At 40.3% G+C, this 18,108-nt stretch overlaps 1 protein-coding gene across 2 annotated transcripts in view; it reads left to right on the top strand.

Moving 5' to 3' along the window:
- Positions 1-18,033, top strand: part of LOC26527209 — a 45,374-nt gene extending 27,341 nt beyond the window's left edge. The window contains exons 3-6 of one of the 2 annotated variants that reach the window (XM_032731080.2): positions 10,428-10,511; positions 10,583-10,781; positions 12,415-13,592; positions 13,646-18,033. In XM_032731080.2, the coding sequence (XP_032586971.1) occupies positions 10,428-10,511; positions 10,583-10,781; positions 12,415-13,592; positions 13,646-15,022 (2,838 nt within the window). In that variant the 3' untranslated portion in view covers positions 15,023-18,033. Of the gene's footprint in view, positions 1-10,427; positions 10,512-10,582; positions 10,788-12,414; positions 13,593-13,645 lie in introns of both variants that reach the window. The other variant, XM_032731079.2, reaches the window with a different exon arrangement.
- The last annotated feature ends 75 nt before the right edge of the window (positions 18,034-18,108 follow it).

Below are 18,108 nucleotides of genomic sequence, written 5' to 3'. Positions count from 1 at the left end.
ACTTTGCCTTGCAGTTTGCAGGCAACGGAAAAGACAACTTTGTTCGATCTTCACAGCAGCAGCAGCAGCAGCTCACATACACACCCACACACACATACAGAGAGTACAGTTATAACAACTGATATACAAAATGCTTTGGCAAATAGTTTTGCTAGCACTTAAAGTAGTTGGCAACACACATTTGCAACACCTTTAGTTGGCCTTTCAGCAACACGCACACCCACACATCCAGCCACGCCCCCTGGCGACTACCCTTTTTTGGCAGCTCCTTGCAGCAGCTGGCTTTCAAAAAATTTCATTTGTGGGTGGCAGCCCTCAACTTTTCTAAGGAAAAAAAAAAAAAAGCACATGAAAGAAAAAAGTTGCCCTTTTGGCAACGCATTTGGTGGCGCAAGTGTTGCCAGCTGCTGTTGTTGTTGTTGTTGTTGCTTATGGTGGTTGTTGTGGCCCCGCTCTTAATGATTTTTACTGTATTGCCAACATTTGCTGCCACTGCTGCGTCTCTAAATAAATAAAATTGAAATAAATATCAAATAACTAGAGCAAAAGGCATCAGGAAATATGTGGGCGAGAGAGCAGTGCATGAAGGCAATGAGATGTGATAGATATCTTTATATATATATAGAAAAACAATACTTGATGCTGTGCTTGGCATAAGAAACGGAGTTCAAACTTAAGTCATGGGAGCTTAAGTGGTTAGTTATGAAGGATTATGGGCATACAGTCAGGGACTCAATCGGGGAGTGGGGAAAGAGTTGCACCACTAAGACTTGCAGGGTATTTAAGCAAAGATTATGGACTAATTGATTGAATAATGAAAAGTTTGAACGTTGAATTTCTATGAATTTTGCTGGCTTGAATTATAGCTTCAGCTACTTCTTTATAAACTAACTGTAGAGGCAGGGAAATCTATGAAATGTATCTCAAAACTGCGTCTATGCTTCAATCACTCAGTCACTTAATCAATCAAACAATCCATCAAAGTCAATGTATAAATTTGTTTACGATATTACGTTAATTATTTTTCTTTCCCTTTCTTACTCTCTCTATCTTTCCCTCTCTCTCTCTCTCTCTCTCTCTTTCTTACTTTTTTATTCAATCAAAGGCCAAAGTGCTTTGCATGTCTTAAGTTAATACACTCAATTATTCAATACATGTTGCGATTGCCTCGACTTGCCATTTCGATTTATTGGCAACCTTTGGCCTCACAATTTTCTCTGATTTGCCGGCTTTGCCCTGCTACAGCAGCAGCTGTGGAAGCAACAGCAGCAGATATTTACATAAGTTATTAGCTAATCCCATCCTTTTAACGTTGCGCGCAGCAGCAGCAACAACAGCAACAACAACAGCAACACTTTACACTAATTGCAGCACGCACACATACACCCACACACGCAGACACACACACATGCATACTCCCACACATATTTTACACTCTCTTTGCTCCTCTCTTCTCCTCTTGTTTTTGGCATTTTATTGTTTTCATGCTTCGCATTTTAGCCTGACACGCAAATAAATTTATTTGTGTGCCACTTCTCCGCCTCCTCTCAAAATCAAATGTTAAGTTAACCCCCTTGCAGAGCCCCTACTCCTGCTCCTGCTCCTGCTCTTGCTTCTGGTCCTCCTCCTCCTCTAGCTCCGTCCATGCTTTTCGTTGTTTGCTCAATTGCGTATACGCCGCATATGCCCCTATCCCTACGTAATTACTGCCAAGTAATCGCTTGATTTTCGTTACATGTAACGCAGTCCCGCCCTCAGTCCCAGCGGCTTGTCCTTGCCCGCTTGTTGTTGTTGTTAATCATCAATGTTGTTGTGGCCTGGCTCGTTGGCTTGCATTGTTTTGACATTTGGCGCCAACTGGCTGCATGATTCATCGCCCGGCATCAGAGTCATTGCGTTCGGTTCGGCTGGGCTGTTGTCGCACACGTTTCACGTTTTCGCTTACGCAACGTGACGCTCGTGCTAGCTGCCACGCCCATGCGCCCACACACCAACAGCAGCAGCAGCAGCATCAGCTATGTCCTGACGTCCAGCGTCCCATTTGATTGAAGCGCATTTTTCTGAAAATCTGCTTTATTTCTTTTTTTTATCGATCCGTTGTTTTAATTTTTTGTTATTTCCCACACACACACACACACACACACATGTGGCATATGTGTGTGTGTTTTCATCTGTGCCTGATTGCTCTGCTCCTGGGGCTTCATGCTGCTCTGTTGTCCTGCCTTATGACCTGCTGTCAGCTGCGCTTTCATGCAAATATATTGTCCCTTTTTAATTAAAACACAAGACTTAAATTAGTGCGCACGCACACACGGATAAACAGCACATACACACACATCTCTTAAATTTTGCAAGCTTTTGTTGTCTTTCTTTCTTCAGTCAGCCCGAAGCTATTTTATGAAGTCACTTGCCTGTTCGAGTCTTGTTTGTTGCTTTGGCCAACATTAAAATTTGTAATTTGCTTGGCTTTAAGAAACTTCGGACCAGACGCAACCACCTCGACCCACATACACACACACACACACAACACACACGCACATATATAACCGTTCGTTCATTCGAGCTCCTTGCACAGCTCCCCCAGCCCCATATACAACATGTTTGATGTGTAATTTCTGCTGGTGCTCATTAAAAATAATTACATCTGCTTTGGGCCAAGAAAATGGCATTGGCAAAAAGGCAGCGAAGCTGACAGGTGAAGAAACTGGAACTGGAACTGGAACTGAGTTTCCTTCGTTTACATTTTATTTTCCAGTTTTTTTTTTTTTTTTTTTTTTTTTTTTTTTTGCTCTGTATTTTTCGCGATAAAAATTTAGATGGCCCCATTTATTTTCTATTTACACACTGTAAACAAAGCGAACGCGTGCGAGCAAACAAATAATGTTAACAAATTGTTTTCCTATATATTTTCTTGCTCTTAAATGCGAACGAAACGAGCCATCGAACTGAGAGTAGATAAGAATTTATGGTCTCAAATTTGGTTGGGTATAATTCGTTTGGATTTATAGTTTGATTTTAGGCTATTATCATTCGATTAGTTGCAGAAAAACAAAGAGGAAAGCTGTGAAAATTCGGGAAATTCTAAAAAAAACTTATTGAACTTTAGAGATATAAAAAGATTTAATTTGAGCTCTCCTTAAAGTCGATGCCATGAATTGGAATTTTTTATATTTAATTTTCAATGATTCAGCTTTCAGTTATAATTGAGCAAAAATAATCTATGATATTTAAAAGTATGCAAAACCTATTCCATATTACACAGGGTATTTAAACTTCAGTCATCTCAGCTAATAGACGTCAGATATAAACTCTAAATTTTTCGACTATAGCACATTAATTGAAGGATATTCTCTGCACCATTTAACCATTATATATATGTATTCTACAGGGTATTAAGTCTTCGATTACTTAACCAACTTAAGTATTCAGCCCATGCCCTATATAGCAATACTATATCAATTAGAGTGGGAACAATCTTCTTCTCTTTTACTTCCATGTCACTCTCATTTCATAGGGTATTTTTAGCCGCTGTCACCTGCTCCTGCTGCTGCTCCTGCTGCTGCTCCTGCTGCTGCTGTTGCTGAGCATTCTCCTTGCTCTATTTTAGCAATTCAGCTATCGATTGTCTAAGGCCTTGAACAAACAATTTGCCAAGACTATTTAAATAATTAAGCGCATGCAAGACGACTTCCAAAATGCTGCCAGCACAAACATTTTATTTCCAACTTGACGTGCTTCTGTGGCCAAGCCTGAAAGATAAACCAAAACATAAATATATAAATATAAAAATAAAAAAAAAAAACTTAAATAAATCACAAGCACTCACACACACACACACACACATGCTGATTCGGATGGTTGACAAAAAAATAAAACAAATAAGCAAAGGAAATAAAAGATGAAAAAACTTCCGCACTTTAGACATTCGTAGCCTGAACTTTGATATCGAACTGAAAACAGCCCCCATAAGGCCGACAACAACAACAACAACATGCAGTCGGTATATTTATGACCATTTTCATGATTGACCGACTCCCAAAATGGGCAGTAAGAGGGAGGCAGTGCGTGTGGGGGGACAGGGTATATAATATATGAGCATTGCCGGGCTTTCATGCTGAATGTGCGTGATGAATAAATGATGCGCCATGGAAGAAGTTTCAATGATTTGGCTTTAGTTTCGCTTTCGCATGCATTGCTTATCCCAATCACCCACACACACACACAGAGAGAAAGAGGGAGAAAGAGAGAGAGAGAGAGTGGGTGAGAGGGAGAGACAACACATCTGTGGGCAATGTTTTGGTTTATGGAAATGCCTGTCACATAAAGTCCTTTTAGCTACACACACACACACACAACATCAAGTGCAATGCTATGAGAACTTGAATTCCAAATGAAATCTTTTAAAAACATGCGAGAAACTATGACATGAGCTTAGGCTACATAATAAAAGATGTGATTTGGCTATGAAATTACGTATAATTATATTTGAAGATGTGAAGATAAAGTTAGTTTATAACTATAAATTTGGATATGGGAGAGAGAGAGGGAGAGGGAGAGAGAAAGAGAGAGAGAGATAGTGATAGAGAGAGAGAGAGAGAGAGGGAGAGAGAGAGAGAGAGAGAGCGAGAGAGATAGAGATAGAGATCTATTGGCGCATAATTACGTATAGATCTGACATATCCAATCGAGCTGAGAAGGTCATAAGCTAATATCTATTTATCTTTACTACCTACATACATATATAATATATATTATAGTCAAGTCATGTATATATGTATAAATATCAAGCTTTATGTCTACTTATACATACCATATATAAAAGTCATATTCAACTTATATAAGAATGCAGTTAACAAGCATAAACTTGTTCAAGACGTTGTTCATTTGCTCTTCAACTGAAAACATCTATATTCGATATGCCTAGAGTATTTACTCTTTGTCAAGATTTTGCTTAACCCACATAATTTCCCATTTCCATTACATGTTTTTTTTTGTTTCTCTGGCTGACTTTGAGTCTGAATTGCCATGTGTCTCATATTTGTTGCTGTTGAAATAAAAATGTAAATTGTGAATTTTGGTACGCACAAGCGCACATTGTGACCGTTTGTTGCCCAGCTTCAAAAACCCCATTCGCATCTGTCGTTTGGCCCATTTTTATTTGCATTTGCCATTAGACAATGGCCTTCTCTCAGCTCAGCTGTATGTGTGTGTGTGGTGTGTGTGTGTGTATGTGGGTTAGCTTACTGCATGAATACACAACAAGGCTCCGCAGTCCATGTGACTTTTGCGATGTCTGTCGAAATATTGTTATGTGTCGATCGGATAACATGGGAGAGAGAGAGAGAGAGAGATGGAGTGGGTGGGAAAGGCAACTACTTATGTATGTGTGTGTATTGTAGCTTTGGTTTAGTTTCTGTTATCCTTACATATGTATGCGCAATTGGGTGTATTTAATGCACTGTTTGACTTGGCCTACGCAAACACACACACACTGACACACACAGACACACGCGCCCGCACACCCACACACACACAGAGCGCCTGAGCACTCGTTAATGTTTATGCTTATGCTAATTTTGGTCAGATCTGAGCGGCGCTTAGTGTATTCAGCCAAGTTCACACAATGTTGTGCTCGCTCTACTACATCTTAATGCTTTATGAGCCAGATTGGCAATTTGGCCCACAACAGAACTGATGTATGGCCCTTAGGAGCATTTAAATAGCGAATGTGCTCACTCTCCCCTCTCTCTCCCACTCTCTCCCTCCCACTCTCTCTGTCTCTCTCTCATAAATTAGTTAATCAAATGCAGCAGTTAAACAATAATGCAAGCATTTTGTTGACTCCACAATTGCGCAGCGCCTGGAGCATTTGCCAACCTGAGTCCCTGCAGGCAGCGCCATTTCAGCAGGCGGCCATATACATAAATGTCATGCAGTTGCGCTTTACTTAGTTGCTGGCAGCAATGCTTTTGAGCGACTAATTAGATTCAGATAGTAGCCAGCCCCATCCCCCACCCCATCCATTGCCACCTGCCCCGCGGCCACCTGGCACGCCCAGCAACAAGCAATCGCCTGCAGCTGCATCCCTTGCTCAAGCATAACTTAATTTGCTATGCAATTGCTTTTGCTGCTGCTGTTGTTGTTGTTGTTGTTGTTGCTTTTGTTGTAGCTAGAAAATTAATTTTCTCATGATTTAGTTGGCATTTGTGGTTTTGATTTTGCGGTTGAGTGGCCTTTAAAGGACCTTAGCCACGTAAATGGACATACAAAAAAAAAAAAAAATAAAATAAAATAAACGCACGCTAATTAGCGCACAATATTACGCATACGTAATGTGTGCCCATTCCATTGCTATGGCAATGCTCTGCGGCACATAGAATGCCAGCTAGAGCGTTAATAGAAAATATGTAGGCCACATGTCCGTAATCTATATAAACTCAAATGTCACGTCAATTAAATGTGGTCCCAATTCAAAGCTTAAGCTGAGCTCGGTTTATGCGGGCAGCTGAATGTGACTGGAGAGAGGGACATAAAATAGGATTTGTGTGTTGTATGTAGAATGATTGGGAAATGATTAGAAAATTGTAATAGAATTGTTTGAACTGTAAAATGTTAGAGCGCTACTCTGATATAAATGCTGGCTAGAAATAAACTCTATTTTAATGATTTCTTAAATTTAGAATCCATTATATTTATATGAATTTATAAAAACAAAAAAAAAGTTTTTCTTAAATTCATTAAAAAATAATAAAAATATAAAAAATATGAGTATATAAAAGTATAAATAATATATATAATATGAAAATTATCCAGTATTTTACTTATATCCTGTATATAAATTAAAAACTGGAACTGGAACATGTGCCACATATATTTATAGGTAAATCCAATCTAGTTCCATATTCCCCTCTCCGTTCAGCTTTTACAATCTCTCCTTCAAACTCACTAAAAACTCATTTAGTTCGCGTGATCGCCATATACACTACATAAACGTCGTCTAGCGTGTCAGCAATTCTATTAGTGAGCTTCAAGCGCGGGCTACCTCTATTCCCCATGCCCCCAATCCCCTTACTCCCTTACACCCTTTCGACTACGTACCTTCCCCTAGCTGCAATCGTGTGTGGTTCCACGTTTTGCTTGCGGTCAGTTGGTCGTCGGTCGGCAAACAAGCGTGAAATTGCACAGCAATCGTGTTGAGCTGGAAAAACGTGGAAAAAACAGAGTAAAAGAAATAGAGAGAAGGCATAGAGAAAGAGAGAGAGAGCGAGAGTGAAGGACGCCGGAATCGGCACAAAAGGCAATCAAACCAACGGCCGATGAATGCGAAAAACCCTTAAGCTTTTTGTTTGCAATTTTGGCCACATGCAAAACAGGCGAACTCTATCACTTCTCTCTCTCTCTCTCTTTCTCATTCTATCTCTCCCTGGCAATGCAATCAATGCGCTATTGATGATGTTTGATTAGAAAAGTCTTTTAAATGCCAACAGCTGCAGGGGATTTTGCTATTCAAATTAAATGCATACAATGCGAGAAACACGCGCTAATGAATCAATTATCCTTATTACTTGTTCATAGAAATACACAAAACACTAACACAAACACACAAAATCACACAATGTTAGATATGCATATAAATGCGGGCGAAATGCAACCCTCATTGCATCCCTTGTTGCGCCACAACGTTTCGTTTAATTAAAAGCGATCCAATTCGTTGTCCAAGTCCGCTGCCCGTTTTAAATTTAGCTCAATTGTCGAAAGGGCCAGCAGAATTTTCGCAGCTTAAACCAGGCAGAGGGAAGGGGTTGAGCAGGCGAGACAACTCGTTCACTTCATCAAAGAACGTTGAACAATTTATTTGCATCATGCGCCAAGCGACGTTCAATGTTATTGAGCCTGAATGTGGATTGATGGCAGCTGCTCGGCTCGATGCTGCATAGCTGTAAATTTACCCATTGAAGGCTAGCCCCAAGATTTGCGGCCATAAAGTGCATACGATATGGGACAGGCACTAGCTGCATACTGCACCTGGGGAATAGGGACATGCATGCTATATTGAATAGGTTGTCAGGTGTAGTGGTAGCTGTAATAGTAGTAGTAGGTCGTTCAGGTGGTCAATTTTAAGTGCAGCCGTTAAATGCGATGTTAAGGGCGATGTAAATATAGGGAAATCAAATGGAATAATATAAAAGCAGCCCTAAAACTCGTTTACAAAGTAAGACACTCTTAATTCACTGTCCATGTTAAGTTACAGTGCAAGCTTATGTTAATCAGTTGACTTTACAGAAGCTGCAGAGCAATAAGTATTAACAGACTCAGTAGCTCGTAGAGTGACTTTTTAACAGTACTCAGTTATCTCACTTCAGCGCATTATAAAGCCTGGCTCAACTCTGTTAAACCTTACGTGGCGCAACGTAAGTGTTGACATTGAAGAGAGCCGAGAACGTTTTTCGAGTAAATGTTGTTAACAGCTTGATTTTGCTGTCATTTAACATATGTATGTTATGTTATACATTTAAAATTAAAGAATAAGGAGTTCAACCCAATTTAAATTTCAATTATATGTATTTAAATGCAAGTCTAACAAATTTAAAAAAAATAAAATAAAATAAAATAAATACCTTAAATTTTTTTTTAGCCAATTCTGTACTATCTTTTCATTGATTGAAATAAAATTGATTATATCACTAAAATGAAAGAAGAAAGATTTATTTCAATTGTTAAAATCGGAATCGCTAGCATTAAAATAGCAACGATATCGTGTGCTGTCAATCAGTTTTCAATTATAGCAGCTAATTTGGTTGGCCTTTCAGCTCACGCTATATATATGTATGCACCTATATAAATCAGCATATATATGCTTTGTATCTGTATGTAATGCCACTTGCCATACCCTTCAAATTGATATATATTTGTTGGAGTCTATGGCATGCCATGCCCATTACTGCAAATGACACTATGCCATGGTGGAGTTTATTTCTCTGCATTTTTTTTTGTGCACAGAAATCGCTGCAAGCGCACAATATATATGTACATATATGTATATACATATATAAAGAATACAATAAAAAATACCAGGATAAACGACTGAAAGAGAGAATAAAAAACAATTCGCGGCAGAAAAGTGGAAAAATGGAGTAAAAATGAGGCGCATAAAATGCAAGCGGCGGCATTTTGCAGCTATGCGGCATGAAAATTCACGGGAAAACCGAAGGGAGCACAAGAATTGCAAAAAAATGAGGAAAAACGAAACGAAAGAAAGCAACCTGAAATAGTAGTGTGACATGGCGTGTAAGTGTTGGTAAACGTGGTGCGAAATGCCTCAACGCTTTTTGTCTCTTTGAGTTGTTATTGTTGTTGTTGATGTACAAATGCTATGTAGGTCAAAGGAATGCAGTTGACTGATGCTGAGCCGCACTGCCCTGAAAATGAGCTATGGAGTTTGGGTAGTAATAGTGTTGAGTAATGCTTAAATATATATAAATTTTATATACATACTTAAAAGGTAGTTAGATTTATATATATAATATATAACAATGATAGAGAAGCTGAAAAAGTTAGATACAAAAAGTGCTCGACTAGTGTTGAGTAACGTTAAAAAATATAAATTATCATTAAATTAGTTAAATATTCAATACTTAATCATTAAGTAGGAAAAAATAAGTATTTTTAATATTTATTTTAATTTGTTTTTATAATAGTGTTGTATAATGTCCAAAGACTATTTACCTAATCTACAGCTAAGTCTCAAAATCCCAAAATTATGATATGAAATTAATGTAAAAGGAGAAAAATCTCAAACAAATTCGAAAGTGTAAAAGGTGCGTGGCATATCGTTGTCCAACACTGCCAGCAGTGCCATTTGCCTGCTAACGTGCGTTTGTCGCTCGCTGCAGTTGCTGTTGTTTAACAAGTTCGAGTGCAGCGCATTTGCAAAATTTAAGAACCATCTAAAGTTTGGTGTAAGCCACAAAAAAACAAAAGCTGAAAGAGGGAGCGAGAGCGAGACAGAGAGCGTGAGCGAGAGAGTAAGAGGGAAACTTTTTGAGGCTGTCGCTGACACCGAAATACAAAGGCAACAGCAAAAAGTTTGTTTAACAATGTGTTAAGAAGCTGAACGGAAAATGGCCGGGAAACTTGGAAGGGCAGGGGCTTAACAGTAGAATACATGGCATCATGTGTGTGTGTACGTAGAGTGCACAATAGTAAAAAAAGGAGCAAACAAAAAGCGAACGACAAACATATTTGACATTTGCATACGAAAAGTGTCAAAAGGGTAACACACACACACACATGCACACACACACACATAGAGAGAGAGATGAGGCCGCAACTTCCTGTTACGCTCTTATCTTGATATATTGCTTGCTTCTTCTTTTGGACTCACACACATAATCTCTCCGTCTCTTTCTCACCCATTCCTCGTTCAGGAACGCTACAAGGCCGACATTAGTCTTGCCATACAATTGCTGCAATGCAAGCCGGACAGTTTTGTGCCCCAAAAGGTGTCCTCGGTAAGTTACGCTCACCCACTTAGCCAGGAGCTTGGCCAGGTTGATTAACTCAATTTTTGTTGGTGCTTCAGCTGCCAATTGATATTCAGTCGAAAGTTTCGGCCTATATGCGGCTGGAGACGAACTCGCATTCGGACTCGGAGTGCAGCAATAGTGGTGTGGGCGTGGCCACCACAGCTTCCTATAAAGTGCTTCCGGTCTCGGACTCACCCCCGCCAGCGCCATGCCCCTTCCCGCCCACGGCCATGGTATACTCGATGCGGGGCCTCGGTAAGTGTTAGTAGACCATTTTGATTTTGTTGATCACTCGTATGATTTACATAATTTCGTTAACTCGTTTCATTTATCTATATTCTAGATTGGAGTTGATATTTTTATTTACTTTATTCAACTTGCAGCAATCATTGACAAGCAACATTTTCACAGTTTCCATTTTTCATTTATTTAGTTTATTTTATTTCATTTTTGTTGCCTTTTTACATTGTAGATTATTGATGAACTTTTGTGCTATTTATTATTTCACTTAGTTTATTGTTTTAGTTTCAATTGCAGCTCAAATTTATTGTAAATAATTGTCATCATTTATTTTTCTTTGTTTTTATATCTTTTTTCAAATTTATGCCATATTTTATGGCTACAAAGTTTTTATTTTTTTTTTTTTTTTTTGGCAATACTTTTAGCGTGAATAATTGAAATTGTTTAAAAATTGATGCATTCATATGTGATATGATATGTATGTATACGTGTTTGTATGTATATATTTATATATATGCAACAAATCAATTGAATCATGGCTGACAGCACTATTAAACTTGGCTAATTAAAATGAATAAAATTTCATCGAAGCATTCATAGCTTTGGCTTATAATTAAATTCTTAGCCTATAATTGGAATTTGAAAGTGTGTGTGTGTGATATGTACTTGTGTTATGTGTGAATTGTGTGTGTGTCTGTGTGTATGTATTTATATGAAAATATTGAATTCCTTATAATTCAGTAATATACGTGAAAAGCGAAAATATATTTGAAAGTTGGATTAAAGCTGAACTTTAGCTGCTAAAAACTATGAGGTTATGAGGGAGAGAGAGAGAGAGGGAGAGAGTGAGAAAGAGAGAGAGAAGAAGAAAGAGAAATAGAGAGAGAAAGAAAGAAGAAGGAAGAGAGAGAGAGAGATGGAAGATGGCGAGAGGGAGAGGGAGGGTGAGAGAGAGAAGAAGAAAGAGAGAGAGAGAGAGAGGGAAGAAGAAAAAGAATGTGAGAGTTAGAAAGAGTGAGGCGCCGTGGGAGGGTGTGAGTGAGAGAGAGAGAGTTAGATAGAACGTGAAGGAGAGATAGAGTGAGAGAGAGTTGGAGTGAGAGAGAGTCAGAGGGAGTGAGAGTGAATTAGAGATAGAGAGAGAGAGAGAGAGAGAGAGACCTACAAAAAGAGAGGACTTAGAGGTATAAATAGACAAGCTGGAAAACTAACTCGCAGACTCACTCGAAGCTGCTTTCTAGGGTTTGTTTCTCATTACATCAAAAAAGTAAGTTATGTATGTGAGGGAATAATGATTCAAGTACTCGTCACGTATTCAATCAATTGAGTAAGCCTACTTTAAGCAGTAATAGATTAATAATAGTACAGTAACTTCAATGACCTTAGGCATCACTTAAGTTATATTTCCTCTTAGCAAAGCTTTGCTCAATCGAACAGTTGTTCAGAGTTGAAGTCGTCTCCATCTACTAAAGCCAACTTTACTGCCTGCCATCTGCCACTTTGATTCATTCTAAACAAATATTGCCAATAAAAAAAAGGAAATCTGTTTACATATGCCCAAATGATCTGCCCCAGCTCTAGACCTGATTGTCTGCTAAATTGCTTATTGTTTTCCCTTCTTCTCTTGCTCTGACTCACCCAAAAACAGACGCCACTAATGGCAACTCAGCCAATGCACAAACAACGCCAGCCAAGAGCAACAACAACAACAACAATAATACTAACAACAACAACAACAACAACAGCAGCACAAAGGACACAATCAACAATAACAACAACAACAACAACAAGCTCAGCTCGAAATTCAGCTCCAGCCAAACGCTCAATGGTCAAACCAAGACCAATAACAACAACAACAATGCTGATCCAGACATGATTTCACCCACAGTGATGGCCAAATTTTTGGAGGATGAGCTGAAATTGAACGATGTGAAGCATTGCGACACTTGCCAGTGCAGCAAACAGGATCTGACCGTGCTGGCAGACGTCTCCCGTTCCTATACGGTGGCCACCCAGACGCCCCACACTGAGCGCAGCCTGAACGAGCCGCTGACTCAGCTCTGCCTGCGCTGCCACAGCAATCTGAATTCGCCTTCTAGGACCAATAGTCCCTATCTGATGAAGCTGGTGAAGAGCAGCGATTCGGTCATATCGGAAACGAAGAGCTCCGTCTCGGATCTGAATGAGATGGACAAGCTGTTTACGCCGCCCAAGAAGGATGATCTCATGGTCAATCCCATCTTAGGCCATCACAGGCTGTGCGAGCGCACGGCGACCTCGACCTCGACGCTGATGTATCCAACCACCCATCTGGGCGCCTATGCGGCCGAGAAGTATCTGCTGGAGTCGAGCAATCTGGGGCAGCTGCGCCAGGGCAATGCCACGACTGCGGCTACGGCATATCAGCGACGCTTTCTCGATGGCGGTGGCACGGCGCTGCAGCTGCTCAACAAGTTTGAGGGCGTCGGCTCAGCTGCGGCGGCGGGGGCTGAGGAGCTGGAGGATGAGGTCAGCAAACCACTGCTGGCGGGCATTTCACAGCCGAGCCTGCTGGAGGGCGAGCAGCCGCCAAGCACACAGCCCACCAAGCCCGAGGATGTGTGTGAGCCGCAGCCAGTGAAGCCAGCTGTGGCCATTGTGGCAGCCGGAACAGCCGGGACAGCTGGGACAGCCATGACAGCAGCAGCTGCTGCTGCCAGCTGCTCCTCCCAGCTAAAGTCAACGAACTCGGGCAGCGTGCAGAGCCTGTGGAGCAACAAGACCAGCAGCTGCGAGGGCGCCAAAATGTTTGAGACCTTCAATCGGAATCTCATCAAGACTATTAAGGTAGATAACCCTATTATATATCATATGGCCAATCTAACCCTCTTCCATTGCAGGCCGAGAATCCCAAGTATCGCGGTCCGCGCCTCTGTGCCATGCGCATACAGCAGAACGGGCAGAGCAACATCCTGCTGGACAATCTGGAGTCGATTGAGACGCATGTGCCGGTCATCTACAAGCGACGCGAGCGCCTGCTGGACGAGGAGCTCGGCGATGGCAAGGACATCATCACCTCCAAGGAGAGCAATGCGGCGGCAGCGGTTGAGGCCTGGCAGGGCTCGGCCATGCCGCACGAGAATGTGGCGCTGCAGCCGGTGCTGGAGCCGCAGGTGGAGCTAAAAGAGACTGAAAAGGGCGGCCCGCTGGAGGGTCAGGTGCTGCCAGCCGAGGCACTGGCCAGTGGAGCAGCCGGTGAGCCGGCCAATCTGAGTGCAGTGGCTGCAGCCGGTGCAGCAGCTAAAGTTGCAGCTGCTGCTGCCACTGCTGCTCCGGCTGGCTCGCCCAAGCACTCGGCCAACTCGAGCTCCCTGAGCGATGCCATCGACTACCAGGAGAGCGTCCTGCTGCGGCGCCAGCAGCTGAATCGCGTCGCCGAGTGGGTGCAGCACAACACGCAGCAGCTGGAGCAGCGCGCGCTGCAGCAGCCGACGTTGCCCAGCGACTCGAATTCGGGCACGGAGCGTCAGTCGTCGTACTCCACGTTGGATCGCATGGACTCCATATCCATAGAGAAGCTGAGCGTGGACTCTGGCTACAAGACAACGCCACAGCAGCTGACCAATGGCTATGCGGATGCGGGCAAATCCACGGAGGACTCCCTCTCGCCCAAGACAGACATCACCAGCAATTCGCTGCCCGAGCCGACGACCGTCAGCCAGGCGGCCGTTGCGGCAGCGACTGTGGTCACCAAGAAGGCGGAGCTCTGCACCACCTACTACAGGCGCACCACGCGATCCGGCCTGCCGGTGGCCTACACCACGACGATGGTGCCAGCCGCGGCCACGCCCGCCGATTCGCAGGGCTGCTCGTCGTCCGGCTCGCCGGCCCTGCAGTGCCCCGAACAGCCCACGTGTGATATACTCAACTACAAATACTATCCCAATGACACGGACAAGACGCGCTCCGTGCAGGCCGAGCTGCACACGACCACACAGCACGTGGACATCGCCCAGATGGAGTACAATGTGAAGCAGTTTCTGCTCAAGCAGAACGAGTGGTCGATGCGAGCGGAGGGAGCAGCTGCAGCAGCAGCAGCAGCGGCAGGAGGTGGTGGTGCTGGTGCAGCTGGCGGTCCCAGCGGTGCACGTCTGTTGCGCCACACGCGCCTCATGGGACCCGGCGTGGGTGAGCGAGTGCGCATGGCCACGCCCGGCGGTGCAGTGGCTGCCGCGCCAGGTGTCCTCGCTCCGCACAGAACTGAAACGAATTTATAGGCCAGCGGATGGACGAAGAGACGGACGGATAGATGAATCGATGGATGGATGGATAGATGGATGAATGGATAAACCAAATTGTATTCTAGTTTAGCGCCAGATACTAACCAGGAGCAATGCTTATAAGAGAATCTTTAATTTAATGAGTACTATATAGTTAATGTACGATATATATGTATATGTATGTATTACACATATACACATATATGTATATGAATATGTCTGTAATACATTAGAGTACGTTTAAGCTAGCTGAGCAGTCGCAAAGTTGCGCTTATAATGCAACTAAATGGACATCGTGGCATTGGACATATTATATATACACAATATTTAGGTTTATACACTTGGAGAAATAGTCGGATATTTCGTAATTGAATATTATATGAGAGTATAACAATTTCAAAACAAAAACTTCACTGAACTAACTTTTGTTCTTAAATACTTAGTTCTTAGGAAAACTATATACATATTCATTCTGGGACAAGTGAAATCTCACAGAAACAATCAGATGATATAATATGCTAAAATTTTTTTCGAACTGCACTATTACGTATAAATTTCTTAGATAGAAAAACTAGAATCTCGCTTAAAAATTGTTTTGTATTTCAAGATATCATCTCCCCACTTGATTCTTTGCAGTTCTAATTAAGTTTTGTGATATTGAGACAAACTATTGCTTATATTAGGCTACTATATCGTATAGTTATCATAAAAACTAGCAAACAAAATATACGTTTTTATATTCCTATGCGCTATTCAAACTATTCAAACTGCTAGAAACTATCTATTATAATTGGAAGACTATATCATATAGGAAAAATTATAATACTTGTTTAGACCTTTACAATCTGCTGTACTCGTATGACTTCTTTATCATATCTGCTAAGTTTGGGAGCATTTAAAAAAAAAACAACAATTATATTTCCACGACTTTTTCTCCGAGTGTAACTCATTCTTCTTCGTATGACTTCAGTCTTCCCTCTGCTGTATAAACTGTACAAACTAAACTATAGAGCAAGCTTTTCACATCTATCAACTATTCCACTCACACACACACACAGACAAGCCGAATTGTAAGTCTTCCCTTCGATACTTTCTCTCAGCTCATAACTCTGCCCAGCGCCACGTTGATCCAGCTAGTCCAAAGCCTATATATATATACCATATATATATATGATAAAAAAAAAAAAAACATATGATTATTCCATATGATATTCAAATTTTCGCATTACCTTTTGGTGTCTGCATGTTAATCAATCCATTTAATATACAACCATATATATAGATTTATATATGTGTATCTGCCTAGGCTATATATATATATATATGTAATTTGATAAGCGCATTATATTTTCTAGATTCCAATTGTGCAATATTTGTTATTAGCGAAAAACCAAAAAGGAAAATTATAAACAACAAAAATAAATGAAAAACGAAATTTTTATTTTTATAAAATGCGACCAAAAAATGAAAGTGAAAAGAGAAAACAAAACATACCGAAGCTAGAAAAACAAACCTATTCGAAATTTCTATATATGTATTTATTAAGTTGGAATAAAGCCGCCAAGAACCTGCCTAATGTTAGCTTCTATGATATAGCAGCCGCTCTATAACTAACCTATATACAAGTGTACTGTACCTTCTTAGTAAAAATTTGCAGCAACTGTACTCATTCCTGCCCATTAGATGACCTTCATAACACACTCACACACACACATATATATACACAGCTCTATTCTTATATATATAGAGAAAGAAATGTAATCTTCAGTCAACTAACATTTGCATACGTATCTGAACACACACACATACATATATTTACACACACATATATATATATACATATATACCGCAATCATATTCAGATATATATATATACACGTATATCCACGTATACCCGACCCACATAACTTTCAAAGGCTTCAAAAACACTTATCTTATAATCCATCCCATATTCAAATCAAAATTTCGTCAAAAACAAATGCCTATTTACTCGTCTATATTTACATAACATGCAATACATACATATAACTCCACATATACATACATATATGACTCACATATATATGACCTATACACTGAGCGAAATGCAATATGCTGAAATGCTTTAATACTGTTATGTTTGGCCTAATTCTAAACGTTTAATTAGATCGAATTCACACATATATAAAACTTACTATTATCTACTTAATAAACTGCTTGAACTTATCTAAAGTTTTGACTATCTGAACAATCTGTTGCAGATACCTAACTTAATTCGTATAATTTCAGCTAAGTTTGTTCAATCAAAAAAAAAAAAAAAAAAAAAAAAAAAAAAAAAAAAAAAGAAAAACACAAAGACTTGAAAATGTTCTTCGAAAGACACGTAAAGATTATATGAATAAATCCAAACACAATCAAAACTAACATATACAGAACCCAAATCTATGCTAAAACTCATTCAACTCGCTGCTCAAAGATGAAGAAGAAGAAGAAGATGACAAATTTCCATTTTACCTTTTAGTACACTGCTCCAAAAGTTCCCCCACTATCCCTCCTCCCCACATTAAGCTATGCATTTAACTTTAAGTAGAATTATTTCCCAACAAATTTTCGAGCTCAAAGAACTTTTTGAAAAGGCAGCCTACGATTATTAGCAAAAAACAAATTTGAAATGGAATTTCGAAAAACAAGAAGAAGAAGAGATAACTTAAAATAATATAAACATAATTTTAGCGCAAATATTTGGGCATAAGTTGTTCCTCTCGAACCACCACCCCCTTCTCCCCGCCCCCTCCCCGCACTCCCAGCTTAGTTCTAAGTGGTTTTTTGCTGAGTATTTATTTTGTAAGCTCCCATCCTAATCTAGCCTTATATAATATAATGATTATACTATATATATATATGAGTGTACAATATTTTGCGCCTAGTTTGATATAAACAATTTTTGAGCTATCGAACCACCTTAATGTGTAACAACTAAACAAAAAGCGAAACAAATTAAATAAATACGAAATAATTTTTGACAAAAAGAAATGGGTGTTTTTATTTTCATATAAATTATATACATATATATGTATGTTTAAAATACATATTTGTGTTAAAGA

The sequence above is a fragment of the Drosophila mojavensis genome, unplaced genomic scaffold, assembly GCF_018153725.1.
Source record: "Drosophila mojavensis isolate 15081-1352.22 unplaced genomic scaffold, ASM1815372v1 contig_74, whole genome shotgun sequence".
Classification (NCBI taxonomy): Eukaryota; Metazoa; Arthropoda; class Insecta; order Diptera; family Drosophilidae; genus Drosophila; species Drosophila mojavensis.
This window is presented reverse-complemented; position numbering and strand designations above follow the sequence as displayed.